Below are 16,705 nucleotides of genomic sequence, written 5' to 3'. Positions count from 1 at the left end.
GATGACTGATAAGACTATGAAACTTAAAGTATTAGGTATTAATATATATACGTCTTTCCTCATATAAATTTGTAATTCTCTTCCTCCTCAATTTGGCCATTAAAAGTTTACTATAATACAAATAAAGATAAATGAGACTTAAATGAACTAATTAATATATTTTTTAGAAAAGAAAGATCTCATAATATTTGATTAGTACTTAAGAAGTCGGTAACACAAAATGTATATAGTAGTACATGTTGAAGTGTTTAAAGATATAATAATATATGTTTAAGTAGATATTATTATTAATTTTTTATTTACTTAATTAAAGTTAATTATTTGCATAATTCTATTTACATTTATGTATATACATATTACAGTTGAATGTTATAACAAAATTATCTCAATAAAATAAATTATAGGGATTATTATATACATATATATATGTATATATATATGTATATGTATATATATATATATGTGTGTATATATATTGTATACATATACACACATATATATATATACATACATATACATACATACATACATACATACATACATACATATATATATATATATATATATATGTAATGTTGAGAAAATAAATAATAAATAAAAATAAATAAAAATAAGAATTTGTGTTAGGTTGGCACAACATAAATAGGATTTTTATATGAAAAAAATAAAATAGGAAAAAAAATGGGTTTATTCAATCAATAGTGGTATAGTAAATAAGCAAGATTAATCCCTTATTTGTTGGTGGATTCCTATAACAATAACAAAGTAAAATTCAGTACGAATAGAGCAAGGAAAAGAAAATTTTGAGGTAAAAAGTGGTAAGTAAAGAATTATACAAAGATTGATTTTATATTCTTATTATATCCCCTTTTTTAATTAATTTTGTTTTTTTAATAAGCTCAAATTTTTTTTCTTTATATATATTATTTTTATTTATTTTGAATATGTTCAAATTTGGGGTTGGCTCAATTATATCAATTGAATGAGTTTGAAGAGAGAGAAAAAAAGGAAAAAAACAAAAGAGTAACTATAGGGTTCCGAAAAATAGCTCTATGGGAAAAAACTAATATGAGGGTGCTGCATGGGGAAAGAATTATAATATTAGGGTTTCTTTTAACGGAAATCGCTATCCAACTTTATTCATATGTAAAAGTCTCAAAAGAAATTAATATCGGGCCAAAGGTTACGGATTTTGCGTCTTATTCTTGGAAAATTTTGAGCCTCATATAGCTCAGCCCGGATACAATGTGACGAACCAAAACATGATCCTGTGAAGTGGCATCTATTTTGTTTCTGGACTTGCCGTGATGCGTGGCATCCCAGTCTGGCATACACGACATGACGGATGACGCTGTGCGCTGGCGATCATCCACCAAACTTTGTACATCCCAGTAGAAAACAACGGAAGGTTCCAGTCGTCACAAGGGACCCACACCGCTAACGGCGACGAACGGGTGGATCATGAGGAGGGGACGGATGAAGGGCGGAGATCCGGAATCGCGTCCTTGAAAGGAAAGACGAAACACAAAAACAAAAACAGAAAGTAATAACTAAAAATTTAAAAGCAAAAACAGAAAGCAAAATGCAGATCCGTCCTGGCTCTGGTTCTTTTCTAACCCTCGCCGGTTCCAGTAATAATAAGTACTTATAATAATAATAATACAATTCCAGGCAGCCGAGCGATCGATCGGTCTTGAGGGTGGCAGTGGATGCGATCGATCGGTCGCAATGCCGAAGAAGATGGGCGTGAACACGAAGGCAGAGGCGGCACACGCCCGCCGGAGCGCTGTGGAGGCGGAGCGCAAGGACCGCGCGGCCAAGGACAAGGAGGAGCAGTACTGGCGGGAGGCGGAGGGCTCCAAGTCCCGCGCCGCCAAGAAGCGCGAGGATGAGGCCGAGAAACGCGCCGAGGCCGCCGCTCGCCGCGCCGAGAACCGCAAGCTCGCCGAGCAGGAGCAGCGGGAGCTCGAGGTCGCTGGGCGCAAGCCCGACCCCAAGGCCGCCCGCGTCTCCGTTCCCGTCCCCAAGGTCACCGAGGCCGAGCTCCAGCGACGCCGCGAGGAGGAGCGGCAGCGCATCCTCCAGACCTCCGAGGCCGCCAAGAAGCGCCAGAGCCGCACCGCCGACGAGGAGGAGTACGATCGGATGGTGATGGTCGAGAACACCAACAGGGACGACTCGGTGATCGAGGCCCACTCCGTGGAGGATGCCATCGCCAGGATGGCCCTCCCGGAGCCCGCGCTGCCGCCTGATCGCCATCCTGAGAGGAGGCTCAAGGTTTCTTTCAAGGTATCGCTCTTTCTTTTCTGGTTTTGGCCATATACTAAATTTGGCGGAGAAAACAGGAAACCTCGTACACATTCAAACCCTAATAGGCTTCTTCCAGAATCACTGGGCTCTATGCTGATGGATAACCTAGTAAATTTGTGAGCGCTGATTTATTGTTAGCTATAGTTTTTTCCTTTTTCCCACACGATATCGGAGATCGCTTCCCTTAGTTGCTTTAAAAAATCATCGTCATTCATTAAAAAACAACAAGATTATTCTGCACTCTAGCAATCATGTATTTTATTTCAGAAATATCAATCTTAAGATTAGATTTGAGCAATTGTTTTCATAGTTTAGGCTCACGGCATTGATTTCAGATGTCTTTTTTAACCAGCTCTTGAAAGTCCTGTTCAAGATTTTAAATCTACAAATCATTTTTTTAATAAATTCATTGGTCAACCAAAGTGACTAAACATAAACCAAGCAAATTTTGGACAAACAAGATTTCAATATATGCCTGCCCTCGTACTGTGCAGCTCTAGACCATCCTATTGTTTCATAAAACAACTTTTCTTGTGATATTATTTCTTTTTAGTAACGTGGAAGTATAAGGTGATTAGAGTCTGTATTTTTGGTTAATAGTATCAAACAAAATAGAATTGACTAAAATTTTAAGTCATTTAATGTGGTCTTGAGTATACTCTCTTTTATAGAGGATGATGCCATGTGTCTCATTTTATGTTCTTACTCTCTTTGTAATCCTATCATTTTACTATCTAAATTACAAGTCAAGTGCATAAATCTCCTGCTAATGTAGGATTTGGGGACATGACTGAAACTTTAGTAGCCCTGGTCATAATGGAACAACTTCACCTTAATGCTAAGTCTCACCCTTAGGTTTTGCAAGAATAAACAAGTAAATAAGGATAGAATTTAAATGAAATTAAAATTTAAACCTGAGTTATAAAGGGAAATCTTAGAAAGAAATTAAATTATGTAGGAATAAGACTGAATATATATAAGAAGTTATTTTAACAATATTAAGAGAACTACAACTTGTAGGTAGGATGTTTGAACAAGGAGTCTGAAAAGAAAAGTTATAGGTATTTTGGATTTATTATTCCACATGATGGAGAGATTGATGAAAATATTGTTGGATGGTTAAGTAGAGAGCTATAGGGAGTGTTTCATGTGATCACTAGGTATCATTTAGTTTTAAAAAAATTATAAGGCAAGTGTTTACTTCATCTCTACCTCTATGCAACACACACTGTTGGGCTGTTAAAAAGCAACATATATGAAAAGTTTGCAAAATATTTAGTTGAACATGTGATGTTATTGAGAAAGATAGGAAAAAAAATTCATTTGTGAATAATTGAGCATAGCTTCGTAAGCGACATAATGATGGGGAATCGTTTATGATAGTAGGGGTATGTTCTAAGGATGCATATAGATGTGTCAGATGAGAAGTAAAGGAATACCTAAGAAGACTTGAACACTATATTTAATAAGGATGTTGCCTCGTACAAAATTCAATGGCTGAAAAGATCCATGCAGTCACTCCCAGATAGTTGGATTAAAGCTTGTTATTCTTGTGTATATTTTTGCAACATATCATAAAAGACTAGAAAACTTAGTATAGGATAGTAAGAAGAAAGATATGGGTAGAAAAATTACAAGTTCTAACACTCCACTTTGATGTGCTTCACACATATGCCAAGTTGATGGATGGATTTGCACAAGTGAATAATAAGTTTACCATAGTAACTCTATGATATGTCATCTTGGCATATGTGTAGTTGAATTATTTGTTTGTTAGCTTCAACCATGGTTTAAAATATTGTCCATACCGGTTGGTACAGGGTTGTATTTAGGAGTCCAACAGCCAATTGAAATGTAACCTGAGTGATTTTGTCCAGTTCGATCTAGTATGATTTACCCTCTATGGCAAACAAGTTGTATCAGACTTATCGGGTGTAAATAGACTGATGTTAGTGCACCAGATCGGATCTTGTGCTTTTTCTGACAGCTGTTGTAATCAATGAAAAATTTTGAATTCCTTTTTCTTGAATTAAAATTTTATAATTAGAGTTTCACAATAGATAGATTAATATGATTCCTTGTTTGTGTGGCCTAACAAGGAAGCTAATTCATAGTTAATTCCCAAGTCCTGTTTCAAATTAGGGATAAAATAAATAATAAATAAATAAATTATTTACATCACATATTTAAATTTTTTAGTTTTTGTTCTGAGTGATCCTTTTTCTTTTTAAGTTCCCATCACATGTTGTCCATGCAAATGTTAAGGATATATAAACCAAGACTCTCTTTTTGTAATTTTTAAAGCATTGTCTCTTTGTTTTTTCTTTACCATTTTTTCTTGTGTTCAAGATTTTTATTGTTTTGTATTTTGGTTTAAGCTTCTGCAGTTTCATTAGGGAGTAACATGTTGCTATGTATGTGTGGTCTCTTGAGACACTGGTTGTGCCTTGCTGTAACTTTTTTCTTTTTGGACATCATACATTTTCCGTGCTCAGATATTTGTTCTTCTGATGGTTGATTTTCTCCAGTAAATATTAGTTGTGATATCTACATCTTTGTTATTGACAAAAGTATAACATCACTTTGTCGAATCATATCATAGTAATATTTTATGACACAGCTCCGAATACTTTTTGCTGAAGAGTCATTGTATATGCATTATGCAGGGAATCTATCATTCTTTTTATGTTTTTTTGCCGAAATTGTTTCTTAATTTTGATTCTTAACATGTATATTTTCAGGCTTTTGAAGAATCAGAGCTTCTCAAATTAAAGGAAGAGAAACCAGGTCTGATGCTCAACCAGTACAAGGATATGATATGGAAGCTTTGGAAGAAATCCCCTGACAATCCCCTAAACCAGGTATGTTTTCAGAACAATGTTTTCCATGTCCTAGTCTAACCAGGTGATTCCATTGGTGTGTGGATTACTTTGTGTAGCTATATTTGAGTACAGATAGTAGCATTGTGGCAAGATTTGCTATTTTGGAACATTCTACTAAAGATGATACTACATATATCCATAAAATTAGACTTGTAAAGTTCCTTATGTTAAACTAAACAGGAAAACCCTTCTGTTTGTAGTAACATAAAGGAATCCAGATATTTTAATGACAGTTATGCAACAACCTAATACGTGTACCGACACAACTAAATTTATGGTCTTTTGGGAGCTTGTGATTTTACACAACAGTTTAGGTTATTGGGTTACAGTAGCTCAGCCCTGTCACATGCTGAACAATGTGGGGCCTCGTCTGATGACATTGCACTCCATATTCATGCTTAGAGCTTGTGAATGAATTAGACAGGAGGGTAGTATGCTGATAATTCTCTTCAGAAAAGAAATCTGAAGTCTTATGATGTGACAGATTGTAACTTACCATGCATGGAAGCATGATTACTGTACCACCCAAAATTGTATGGTATAGGTGGTACATACTGGTCCGGGCATGGATCGATACATGGACCAGTCCGGTTAAAATAATAAAAAAATTGAAAATTGGTGGCCCCTGCCCAACTTAGCATTAAAAAAGGAAAAAAAAAGCAATTAGGGCTTGCGAATGTGAGCCCTCTTCTCGCGTATGATGCCGCAGCCCTTGCCGCTGCGATGCTGCAGCGGTGCTGCCTCTTAGCCACTGCAATGCTGCCTCTTCACTGCTGCCACTGCCACTGTCGCTTTTACTTAGGCACTGCCGCTGCTTCCCAAGTACGCTGCCACTGCACTTCTCCTCCTCTTCTTCCTTATTCTTTCTTCTTCCTCCTCTATTCCTCCACTGTCCCTTCCTCTTCACCCTCTTTTTCTTCATCGTTGAAATGCCGGTACGCACCAGCATATCATGTGTTGGTGCACCAGTACAGACTGGTATATATCGATCTGACAGGTTGCCATAATGGGTCCGGTACTCAAAAAAGCAATCCTTGCATGGAAGATGACTTCTATGGAAATTTGGAGAAGACCAACATTAAGCTTGATTTAGTTAGGAAAGGGGCCAATTCTGGACTGCAATAAGTGTTATTCTCATGCAAACAGGAGGGAAGAGGGGGCAATCTAGTACTGTAAGCAGTATTTTAGCTGTGGTGCTTTAGCATAGGGGTACTGTGTATAATTATATAATTGGGAATTAAGATAAGTAGAATTGAGTTTGGAGTATGGTATTAACTTATGGCACTACTAGACTATAAACTGATTATGCAAATTCAAGAGAAAATATCGCCAAAACTAATTAAATAGAACAAATTGTAGTAAAATGTTGAACACATTTGGAATAAGCGAGCAAGTGTTCCACCAAAAACCAACCAACTAGAAGCTCCATAACGTATAAGCAAAAGGATCATATATGTCCCTAAGTAGGAATTCATTCTCTACTAATATAATCAAGGAGATTGATACAGTGTATTTTGGTGCAAAATCTTACTAGGATAACAAGCAAGGAAATTGATACCACAATAATTTGAGTTATGGGAATTAGAAAAAGTTGACAACTGCAAGGAAATAAAAGAAAACTAAGCTGCATCAACTAGTAAGAAACTGTGATCTTCAGTTTTTGGATGAATGCACATGTTTCAGTATTTTCTTTTGTAGTTTATTGTCCAACTTGAGCTTGTTTATTGGATTTTTTATTCTAATTTATATGGCAATAACCCAGTATAACTCTTGCATCAGTTTAACTGATGCCGTTGTAACTATGAATGCTTTCTTGTTTTCAATTTTCTTCTAATAAGCACTATGCAGTTCGAGGGAAGATAAAACAATTAACTAGTGTTTTACTGGAGGTTGAGCTCGTAACTTAAGCAACATTAGTCTGTTTCTGAACTGAATCTCCATCATAGAACAAATTTTCCGGTACTTAAAATGACTTTTTGAAGTCGGCAATCTCAAACTCAAGCAATTTTGAAGTCCCAACTAACTGAAATTAGAACCTGAACAGTATATTAATCTTTTTGCTGCAACAAATCTCAATATTAGTTTTTTTTTAATAATGCACTAATGCAGGGTTTTAGTAGGATCGATGGACATGGCTATACTCTTTAATAAGAGAGGTTCTTTTTGTGACCCAAATCATGTCCTCTATTTGCAAATAAGTATCCTAACCATGGTGCCAAGGCTCGCCTTATACATCTCCTCTTTGTTCTTGCTTTATAAAGCTGTCATAGAGGTATCAATAAGAGCTGGAAATTGCTTCATGGTTTTTCTCTTCCCTTAAATATAGGTAGCATAGCGGAACATAAATATTAGCAGATTTGTAGTATCACTTTTAAATGGATTCTGTGGACATTGGTTGTTTGTCAGCCCAAAATGTAATTATGCATGATAAATAGAATGTACCACTTATTTTTCAAGTTTTCCTGAAGAATATGTACACTTATAAGCTATTCCTCGGTAGATGAGGCACTGCAGAAACAACAACAATAACAATAAAGACGTAAATCCCAACTAATAATAAGGTACTGATGAAATCAATTTGTGGATGCAGGTTGATGCTGAGTGACCAGATGCAGTTTTTCATTAAATAATCACAGGTCACCTCTTCCTGGTATCCAACTCTTTTGCTGTTTCTTGCAGTTGTCATTGGTTTTCCTTAATATTCTGGTAAAAAATGATGCATACTTACTGTGTCATGAAACAGATAGTGGAGGTGTGAGCTGTTGCCAGTTGCTGTCTCTTCATAATATATCTGGGTTGATGGATGAACTCATTGATTTGGATGATCCTGCTGATAATATGCAGCAGGAGTGATGTATATTAGGAGAGTGAAATAGATCCAGATGCGAAAAGACATACTAGAGATATTACTTTTCAGACATCTCTCAATGCAATTCTAGCTATGTATCCACTATGAACTACAGAAGAATAGTGCAGCCACTGGAAGGTTTTTATTCATAAGTTTAGAGCTACAAATTGCAGAGTATTGTGGTGTTGGATGATTGTCACAATTGCTTATTAAGGTTTGGAGAGATTGTGCTTGAACGTAAGTGATAAAAGCAAAGCAGAGAAATCAATGTTGGAAGCTTCTTGTACACAACTATTCCTTGCAAAGGTTGTGCCAGTGTGAAGAGGTTTTGCGACTTGAGGAGTGGAAGGTTGTGCCATTGCCAGTCTAAAGAAACATTACTTTTCTTGTACTGAATCAAAATTCATGCAACTGAAAAAGAAGATACACGTATGCATGCACGCACGCACACACACACACACACACACTTGTTCACTGTGTTAATTTACTAGTTGAGAACTTGAAAAGAGTTTCAAGTGTTGCATTTGGGAGTAATCCCTGTGGCATATGAAGTGGTCTAAAAAAATCACAGAAGTCTCTCTCTCTCTCTCTCTCTCTCTCTCTCTCTCTCTCTCACACACACACACACACACACACACACACCCACACACACACATTTGAGTACTCCCTGTGGCTGCAGGTGTCCGGGCAACTGCTTGCAAGTGATGAATCATGAGTTGATGAACAACAAAGCAAATGTAGCAAAATTTCTGCTAGTGTTTCAGATGTTCGGAACAATTGGCTGTGTGCATGTGCCCGAGTTGCAGAGTTGAAATTTAGAGAGCATGACGGAAGTTCCTATTGAAGCTCAGTGGGGGGTTGTTTACCACCAATTATCCACAAAATACAACATAAAGCGATGAAGATAGGGAGAAGAAGAAACATATGAGAAAAGACGAGAGCAATTACACACATCTTCTGTAATGTGACAGCATAGTACCCAAACAAACCTATTCTAGGCAACACTGCAGTTCTCACTTGCCTCACTAACTTAAAACATGACTCTTCACTAACTTCAGTTCTCATCTTCCACCAGCTGCCTAAAATTGATGGGACTCGCAAATTGTTGCGAGCCATAGTAGATGGCTGATCCTGCAAGCTTGGATGTCGCGTGTGTTGGATGCAAGAGGTCCCAGAACAGGTAGTGGTGGCGCTCGGAGCAGTAGGTAGCATTAGGAGTGCATCCTGATTGGCCGTTGAACTTGCCGGCTCCACAGCATGCAGTCTTGATCTCCTTGTAACCTGCAGACACGGTGCTTGTTAAAAGCCCAAGCTTGTCATTTTGCTACAAAGAAAATTGTGGTTGTGTGCGTACCGAGAGCTTGTGGGTTTCTTATTATGCCGGAAACCACCTCATAAGAACTTCCAACCGAGTACTTCATCCCTTCCAACGTTGAGCTAAGATTGAGCATCAACGAATGCACAGCTTTGTTGAACCCCAGAGACAATTCGTTCAAGATGTCCAGGCAACCACCTGTAGGATTCAGGCTTCTTGGATACGGGCAGCACCCAATGGGAGGGACATCAACTATACCAAATTTCCTTGCTCCAAGAGTAAACAATGCCTGCCATGTTAATTTCAGGATCTCTAAATCAAGTAGAAAGGTGCAGTGAAGATGTTGTGATCCATGAAAATGAAATGCAGGGAAAGAGAAAGACAACCTTCAAGTGGTTCTCATATTGTGAGACAAGAGTAGCAACAAACTGATCCTTTTCAGTAGTGTTTGGAGAGTTATTTTTCGTAAAATAGGCAAATATATCATTGCCTCCACTGCTGATAAGGAAGATGGATTTTGAGAGCAAATGATAAGTAGGCTCAGTAGCAATTTGTGTCATAATATTCGATCGTAACGTGGAGAAATATTGAATCTGCTTTGTCATGGTAATGGTGCTCCCCTGGCACATTCATCAGAAACAGATCACTGGCTTTTGTATGAGAGTAATTTCTGGACAAAAGTAATCAAGTGTCATAATACAAGTCGAAAACCAATGGTTATGCTTACAGTCGAGTCGAGAATTCCTGATCCTCCGGAAGCAAAATTTACACCTTTGAGCCCTTTAAAGATTTGGTGATTGGTCTTGTTAGTGAGGGAAAGAAAAGATGGAGGGCTCCTCCTAAAACCCATATGGATGGCTGAACAGAAGATGGAATAAATTAGAGATCCAACAGATGCAAATGGAAAATATGGGCCAAAATAATATGCAAAACCATTAATGTATGTACTTGTCGGCCACGTAGGGCTGGATCACTTTGTATTGCACCAAATGGTTGATAGATCAACAAGCTATTCACATAACTAATCACATTATAGCTATTCACATTATGACTGTCAAATATAATGTTGCAAAAAAAAAAAACACACACACACACACACACGTAAACGTGTGTGAACATCTCTAATTCCATAATGGGAAAAGAAAAATAAAAAAAAATGTAATTTCAGTCCACTTGGCACATCAAAATCTTGTATTACTTTAAGGATTTGAGAAAGAAGATTTTACTGATTCTTTATCATATGCTTTCATATCCTTTACTTACATAATATGATTAGAAGTTTGATAACCTGAAGATTACAATAAAATTAGAAAAAGGATTCTGATTTGAGGCCTTGGAGAGAAGCCTATGTGGTTATAACTTCATCCAGCACCTGCTTCCACTTTCTTTATTTTCATTTATTTGATTAATTGAAAATTCAGCTTCCCACCCAGTGTTTATTGCTATTGAGTTCAAGGTGCTCTGATAATTCTGAGCTGCTATTTTTATTTTTCTTTCTGGCACAGGAAAAGATCCCCTGCCCTAAAATAACAAGAAACTTGAAGGCCCCTTAAGAATGCTGAAGTCTGAGAAAGGTATACTGACAAATCTCGAGAATATATTATGTAACATATAGTCATAAGAGTGACAACATTTCATAATAAATCAATCTTATTTCACAGAACCTAGAGAGTCTACCATGACACTAATATGAACATCTCTCTTTTGCTCCCTCAATGAGATGTACAACATAAATTCGATGAAATATGGACAAGTGGACACTGATCTTAAATTTTAGTTGATGCAATCGAACAAGAGAAACACGAAAGTTGATGCTAAGGTCATGCTTGAACTCATCTTTAATATTTTTACACCCAAACACCTTTCACATTGTCCACAATCTATAAGCTAAAGCTACTAAGAACCATTTTCCTTGCCGACTAAGTGTATGGAACCGATAGCCTTCACTGCCATTAAAACTAGAATTATTGAAGGTATAAAGCAGCATACTCACTCCTGCAAACAATGATTCTATGCCAGTAATAAGCTGATGGGCATCAACATATGATTTTTGCTGGATCTACCATTAGTATCACCCTCTCATAAATTCTGCATGATATCCTTTCTCTGGTATATAATACACTATAAGGCTGCTGCATTTTTCATGTCATAGTTGGTGAACATGCCAAAGGAAAGATGTCTTCATGAGGATGAGTGTACTGAAATGGTCACTGGCTGGTTTAAGAAAGTGAAAGACAAGGTCACACTGCCGCGTCATGATAAGGATTGAAACTAGCTTTGGTTTGATCTAAAAGTAGTTGATTTTTTTTCTTTTGAAATTTAAAATTGAGATTTGCTAATTGAGCTAATTATTTGTTTCATATAGTTACATTTTAAATTGTCTTGCCATTTTTTTCTCTCTCATAAAAAGAGGAGGATTTTCTAAAAACGACATTCCGGTTATCATCTACTTGTGTTAAATTATGCCGGTCTTTGATTTTTGGATCAAAGGCTCCTTTTGTCTATTAGTGTATAATATTTTTGATTTCATATGAAAAAAGCATTAAATATATGCCAACTCAAAAAACATTACATGAGGGTTAAAATTTCTAACCATTCTACATACTTCTCAACCACCGTATAGCAGAGTAAAAAAGAGTAGCAAGCCCAACAATGGAATATGCAACCCCTTTTGATAAGAAAAGAGGGGTCTTTCTGGTAAAGTTCAGAATGCTTTATGGACAATCCAGCTTGAGGATTAGCAAACATGTCAAATGCAAAGCAAAATCCTAATAACATGAAATAGATAAAATTTTCTGTAATGTTAAACCATTTCCCATCTCTATATCTTGAGGATCCTGTGAACATCTGGCTCTGGTTTCTGATTCTTGGAGTATGGCTAGTGCTCCTTTGAACTCTTTAATCAGCAAGCACCACTCCTTTTCACTTTAGACTTTAAACACCTTTTGACCACCTTTAATTTTTCACTTAGATCATCTTTAACTTCCATTCTAAAGCATTCAATTCCTTCTTTCACCTAAGACACCATCCACTCATGGACCTGTTCTTTTGTTTCGGGGAGATCATCTCATTACTACTGGTGAGCGACTAAAGGTTTTTAAGAGCATCACTTACCTAAGAAGTCAATACCATTGTATCCATTGCTGAACCTCCCTGTTGGCCTTGAGAAAGGGAAGTCGATGCCATTGGGGGGGAAGTTGGCCTTGGCGTTGCTCCTCTGCAAGTAGTTGTTGTTGCCCACGTCGGCCGTCGAGTCCCCGAAGACATAGATCGCCGGAACCTTGCCAGCTTCAGCCCCTCCAAGTGCAAGCACAGCAGCAGTGACCAACAGAGGGAGGTGGTGGCGATGATGAAGTGGGAGAGGAGGAACTCTCATGGTGGAAGCCATGGCTTCTTCCCAAGCTGAGCTGCCACTGATTAAAGTAGTGGCTCTTATATAGACTTTTTGGCTGGGCCATGAAGGACATGTGGATCCACTACTTTGAGCAAAGCAAAGCAATAGACTAAGCAAAGCTGAGAGAAAAGACGGTGGTGGCTGCAAAAGGAGTGTCGCTCAACAGTGGCAACCACCCTACCAGCACACTGTTGCCCAGGTTGGGGTGCATGCGTTCGTAGTTGCTTAAGCCATGCCATGGCTGCTCTAAACACCATGTGAGGAGGTTCTGCTTTGGTTGATTCAACCCCACCCTAAGGAACAAAGTAACGCCAGAGCTTCTTGAAGAAAGATGGCAGTCACAGCTTTAACAAAAAGGAGATAGCTTATCAGCAAATATGCTGTCTAAAATTTCATTTATTATAGAATAATTTGAAGAAAAATTACATCTTTTCTTTTTTTTTTAAAGCTTTTAAGAGCAATTAAGGACTGGCAGTGCAATGAACAAGTAGAGAGCATATCATCATGGCCAGCACATGGCTTTTGGAGATAACCAGAATCATATTTACTTTTGTTTGTGAAATGATCATTGGATGTAACGTCAAAGAGAACACATGGATTAATTATGGTTCCAATTCCAAAAATATATTAAAGCAAGAACAAAGCAATAAAACAATGAATTTTATTTGTTAGCTAAGATTAAATGACAGATACCAACTATTTCGTGAAGAAATACTGTCTAACTAACAGCTTACGTTCGACAATGTCAAAGAAAACAAAGAAAAGATGGAAGCATTGCTGTCTAAATAGTACCATCAGTAGTCGACAGTATCATTTTGAAGTTTACTGCTTAGCATTACTAACCCCAGTGGTAGTTTACTATTTAGCATTAGTATCACCATCTTCCAACATAAATATACTGTACTAACAACCAAAATTGATCATTCATCCTTTGTTTCCTGTTCCACTTCCGATGAGATGCTAAAACCCTGGATTTGGGCTCAGTGAGTGGAACTTGATTCAAACAAGTCACTCCGTTTTTTTACTTAGTAGCACAATCTTAAGTTGGAGGACTACATCCGATTGTTCCCCTATGTCTCTCGGCATTAACCCATTCCCTGCAGACAGCACCGACAGATCGAAAGGATCATCTGTATCCCACGATGCATCTGAACTCGAAACTATTATTGCCTGCATGTGTGGACAGCCTTTGAACCTCTCAACCAGGTTCTAGCTTGTCCAGAAACTGTTTTATTTAAGCTTCCAATTAAATAGCCTCCCTGAAGTAGGAGAGTTACACAAAAGACTGCAATGAAGTTTGCAGAGTCACTTCACCGATATGGTGTAAATTTATTGAGCAAGAGGTACTCGAAAGGGGAGAGTCATAGTTCACATTGAAGTGTTGTCAGTGGATTAAGTTTTCTTGACATGCATGACACACACAAGTTTGCAGGTTTCACTGCAATGTCAAAGATTCTGACATTGGTAACTGGAAGCTCATTCTCTGATTCCCAGAATCCTCGCTCTCCATGAATCACGACGCAATGCAAGGATCTCCAAAAAACAAAAAACAAAATAATTGGAAACATTCTATTAACATTGCAATAGGAAAAAGGAAGACAATATAATTAGCTCTAACCCCCTCCTCCGCCTGTACTCTCGAACACGTCTTTTGCTGTCGCCAGCTAAAACTTACTTGACAAGAGATCTCGGACTTAAATATTTATGGGAACTCATTATGACTGGGACATATTTATCGAGACCGAGGAAGTTAACAGCAAAGCAAAAAATAATATACAGGGATCAGTGTATCAGAAAAAGAAACATTTGAGCACTGAGATCATGTGCCATCCACTATACTTTGTTGACTTACTGTCATCTCGGTACTCCGAAGACAGTTGTAGAACCCATAGATCAGATCCTGTTTCAAGAGCATTGAAGACAAGAAGAAGAAGAAGGGATTTCTTTTTATTCCAAAAAATATGAAAGAAAATAGAAATTCCAACTGATAAATACACAGTCAATTTTGCCATATTCATTCTCGAATCTGTTTCACTACAGAGGCATAATGGAAACCTTAATTCAATTTAAGTATATTATATAGTGTTGATATCTAACAAATTTCCACTTGCTGCCATCAAAGAATCATAAGAGAGGTAAGAAGCTAATAAATTTCATTTTTTAATTCAACTAATTATTTAGATTTGTGAACTCATTCAAGATCTAATTTGGAAAACTTATATTTTATTTTATCTACTCAATTTCGATTGTATTGATCTAATTTACGCCGCATCGACGTGGGACTAAAGAAGGATCAATATATGCAAACAAGTAACATGGTGGGATACAAAATTGATTGTGTAATTCATCCTAATGCACAATCCAACGAATTTACTGTCTCATTAGATATGTATGTTATCAGAGGGCAGCATTTGCTACTAGAGTTGTATAAAAGAACAAATATCTAAATTATAAGGTATTGTAATAGTCAAATCTGAGTTTGCAAGATTCAAAGCTTCTTGTAACCTGTCATTAATGTCAGTTAAAAGTAAAATTAAGTTACACTTGCATTTAACCTAATATGTTTTTTGTTTTTAAATTGATATTAAAATCTTGAATTTTCAATGTCAGCAACAAAACCTGTAGGATTTGAGTATTTAATTTCTCGCTCTTTTGGGTGCTGACTAATATATAGTCTGGAATATCAAAGTCAATTCAGCCAAAAAGAAATGGAACGTGACTAACATACATCATCAATAACTTATCACTAATATTTTTTTTTTGTTGTTAAAGAACGGTGGAGGTAATTTGATCAATTTGTCATTTTCACAACTCAATCATTTTTCCTTCAAGTCTGATAAATTTTATTGCCAAACTAATAGTGCAAGATCTATCTTCATCTGACATGATAGGTTGTGGTTTATTTTGACAACATAATTTTTGCTATTATCCTTAATCTTGTTTTAACTCATTACTTGTTATTTCTACAGCATTTTACCTTAGTCTGATTGATTCAAGCATTTACCTCACTATCTTCTTCTTGTGGGAAGAAGACATCCCTTTAGGCAAATTAAGGTTCTTCACTTAACAAAGCCCTTGAACCTCCTAATTACTTGTGGGTTTTTATCTAATGGTACCTCCTAATCCTAATTAATTTTTATCTAGGGACACTTTTAAAAAAAAAAAAATTAATAAAGTCCTCGAACCAAATTATTTAAACCTATTGATGACGAGTTAGGTTAAGTTCGGTTAGGGCATCTCAAGCTGAGTTAGGTTGCTTTAGATTAGGTCGGATTGGGTCACAATGGGTCTGGTCTGTAAAATTAAATGGGCAAAGGGGTATTTGTTGCAGTTTACAATGTTTCAAGTGTAATCCTAGTATCTCAGGCAATAGCGAGGTCCTCTCTTTGGTGATTTGTACTCGGGTGGCGATGAGTTCTCCTTGACAATGAGAAGTACTAGGTGGGTTCCCTTCCTTGGCAGTGACGACTACATTTATGGTTACATCTTCTCGTCGATGACGAGTTCTCCTTGGTGGCATTGGTCTCCAATTTCCTTAGTCATTTTCTAGAGCTTCTATTTATCGATGGAGGTGACCTCTCCTTAGCGATTTATAGGTGAGTATGTTTAGGGCTAAATGCAGATTATTCATATAGTTAGCTACTACTTTTAGCATCTTGATTCTTACGCTTTAAAAAGTTATGTTAGGATCCCTATACTTATTAAAGTGAAACATTTAATCATGTTTCTCTTCACACCTTAAAAAGTTATATTAGGATCCCTATATTTATTAAAGTGAAATATTTAATCATGTTTCTCTTCACACCATCAACTTTGCTGACAGAAATATCATATGTGCTATCATGTGCGAAAATAATACTAAACTATGTTTAAAAAAGTAATTTCATAGTGCTATTCTCACCAATATTAATTTTTCTTTTTGTAACTTCTGTAAAAGCAATAATCAAGAAATCAAC

At 36.9% G+C, this 16,705-nt stretch overlaps 2 protein-coding genes across 3 annotated transcripts; one reads left to right on the top strand and one right to left on the bottom strand.

Moving 5' to 3' along the window:
* Positions 1–1,634: 1,634 nt before the first annotated feature.
* On the top strand, positions 1,635–8,217 carry LOC135639061 (uncharacterized). 2 transcript variants are annotated; one of them, XM_065152803.1, is made up of 4 exons: positions 1,635–2,289; positions 5,052–5,171; positions 7,783–7,828; positions 7,936–8,217. In XM_065152803.1, exons 1-3 carry the CDS (start codon positions 1,729–1,731, stop codon positions 7,795–7,797), a joined length of 696 nt encoding a protein of 231 aa, XP_065008875.1. In that variant the 5' UTR covers positions 1,635–1,728; the 3' UTR covers positions 7,798–7,828; positions 7,936–8,217. The 2 variants fall into 2 exon arrangements, with proteins under 2 accessions (XP_065008875.1, XP_065008874.1); XM_065152802.1 differs by having other exon boundaries at positions 1,636–2,289; positions 7,783–7,842.
* Positions 8,218–8,854: 637 nt separating this feature from the next.
* Positions 8,855–12,933, bottom strand: LOC135639060 (GDSL esterase/lipase At4g16230-like). The gene is made up of 5 exons (XM_065152801.1): positions 12,470–12,933; positions 10,083–10,213; positions 9,742–9,975; positions 9,395–9,644; positions 8,855–9,321 (listed from the first exon to the last, which is right to left on the bottom strand). Exons 1-5 carry the CDS (start codon positions 12,741–12,743, stop codon positions 9,095–9,097), a joined length of 1,116 nt encoding a protein of 371 aa, XP_065008873.1. The 5' UTR covers positions 12,744–12,933; the 3' UTR covers positions 8,855–9,094.
* Positions 12,934–16,705: the final 3,772 nt, after the last annotated feature.

The sequence above is a fragment of the Musa acuminata genome, chromosome BXJ3-5 (assembly GCF_036884655.1).
Source record: "Musa acuminata AAA Group cultivar baxijiao chromosome BXJ3-5, Cavendish_Baxijiao_AAA, whole genome shotgun sequence".
In the NCBI taxonomy this organism is placed as follows: Eukaryota; Viridiplantae; Streptophyta; class Magnoliopsida; order Zingiberales; family Musaceae; genus Musa; species Musa acuminata.
The sequence above is the reverse complement of the archived record's forward strand: the minus strand, read 5'-3'. Positions and strand labels throughout refer to the sequence as shown.

What these genes read in the sequence shown, in the direction of transcription:
- LOC135639061 (XM_065152803.1), top strand. Translation starts at nt 1,729, where the DNA reads ATGCCGAAGAAGATGGGCGTGAACACGAAGGCAGAGGCGGCACACGCC. An exon ending in GGCTCAAGGTTTCTTTCAAG is followed by an intron (nt 2,290 to 5,051) that starts GTATCGCTCTTT and finishes GTATATTTTCAG; the next exon opens with GCTTTTGAAGAATCAGAGCT.
- LOC135639060 (XM_065152801.1), bottom strand. Translation starts at nt 12,743, where the DNA reads ATGGCTTCCACCATGAGAGTTCCTCCTCTCCCACTTCATCATCGCCAC. An exon ending in CAATGGTATTGACTTCTTAG is followed by an intron (nt 10,214 to 12,469) that starts GTAAGTGATGCT and finishes TCTTCTGTTCAG; the next exon opens with CCATCCATATGGGTTTTAGG. An exon ending in CAGGAATTCTCGACTCGACT is followed by an intron (nt 9,976 to 10,082) that starts GTAAGCATAACC and finishes TGAATGTGCCAG; the next exon opens with GGGAGCACCATTACCATGAC.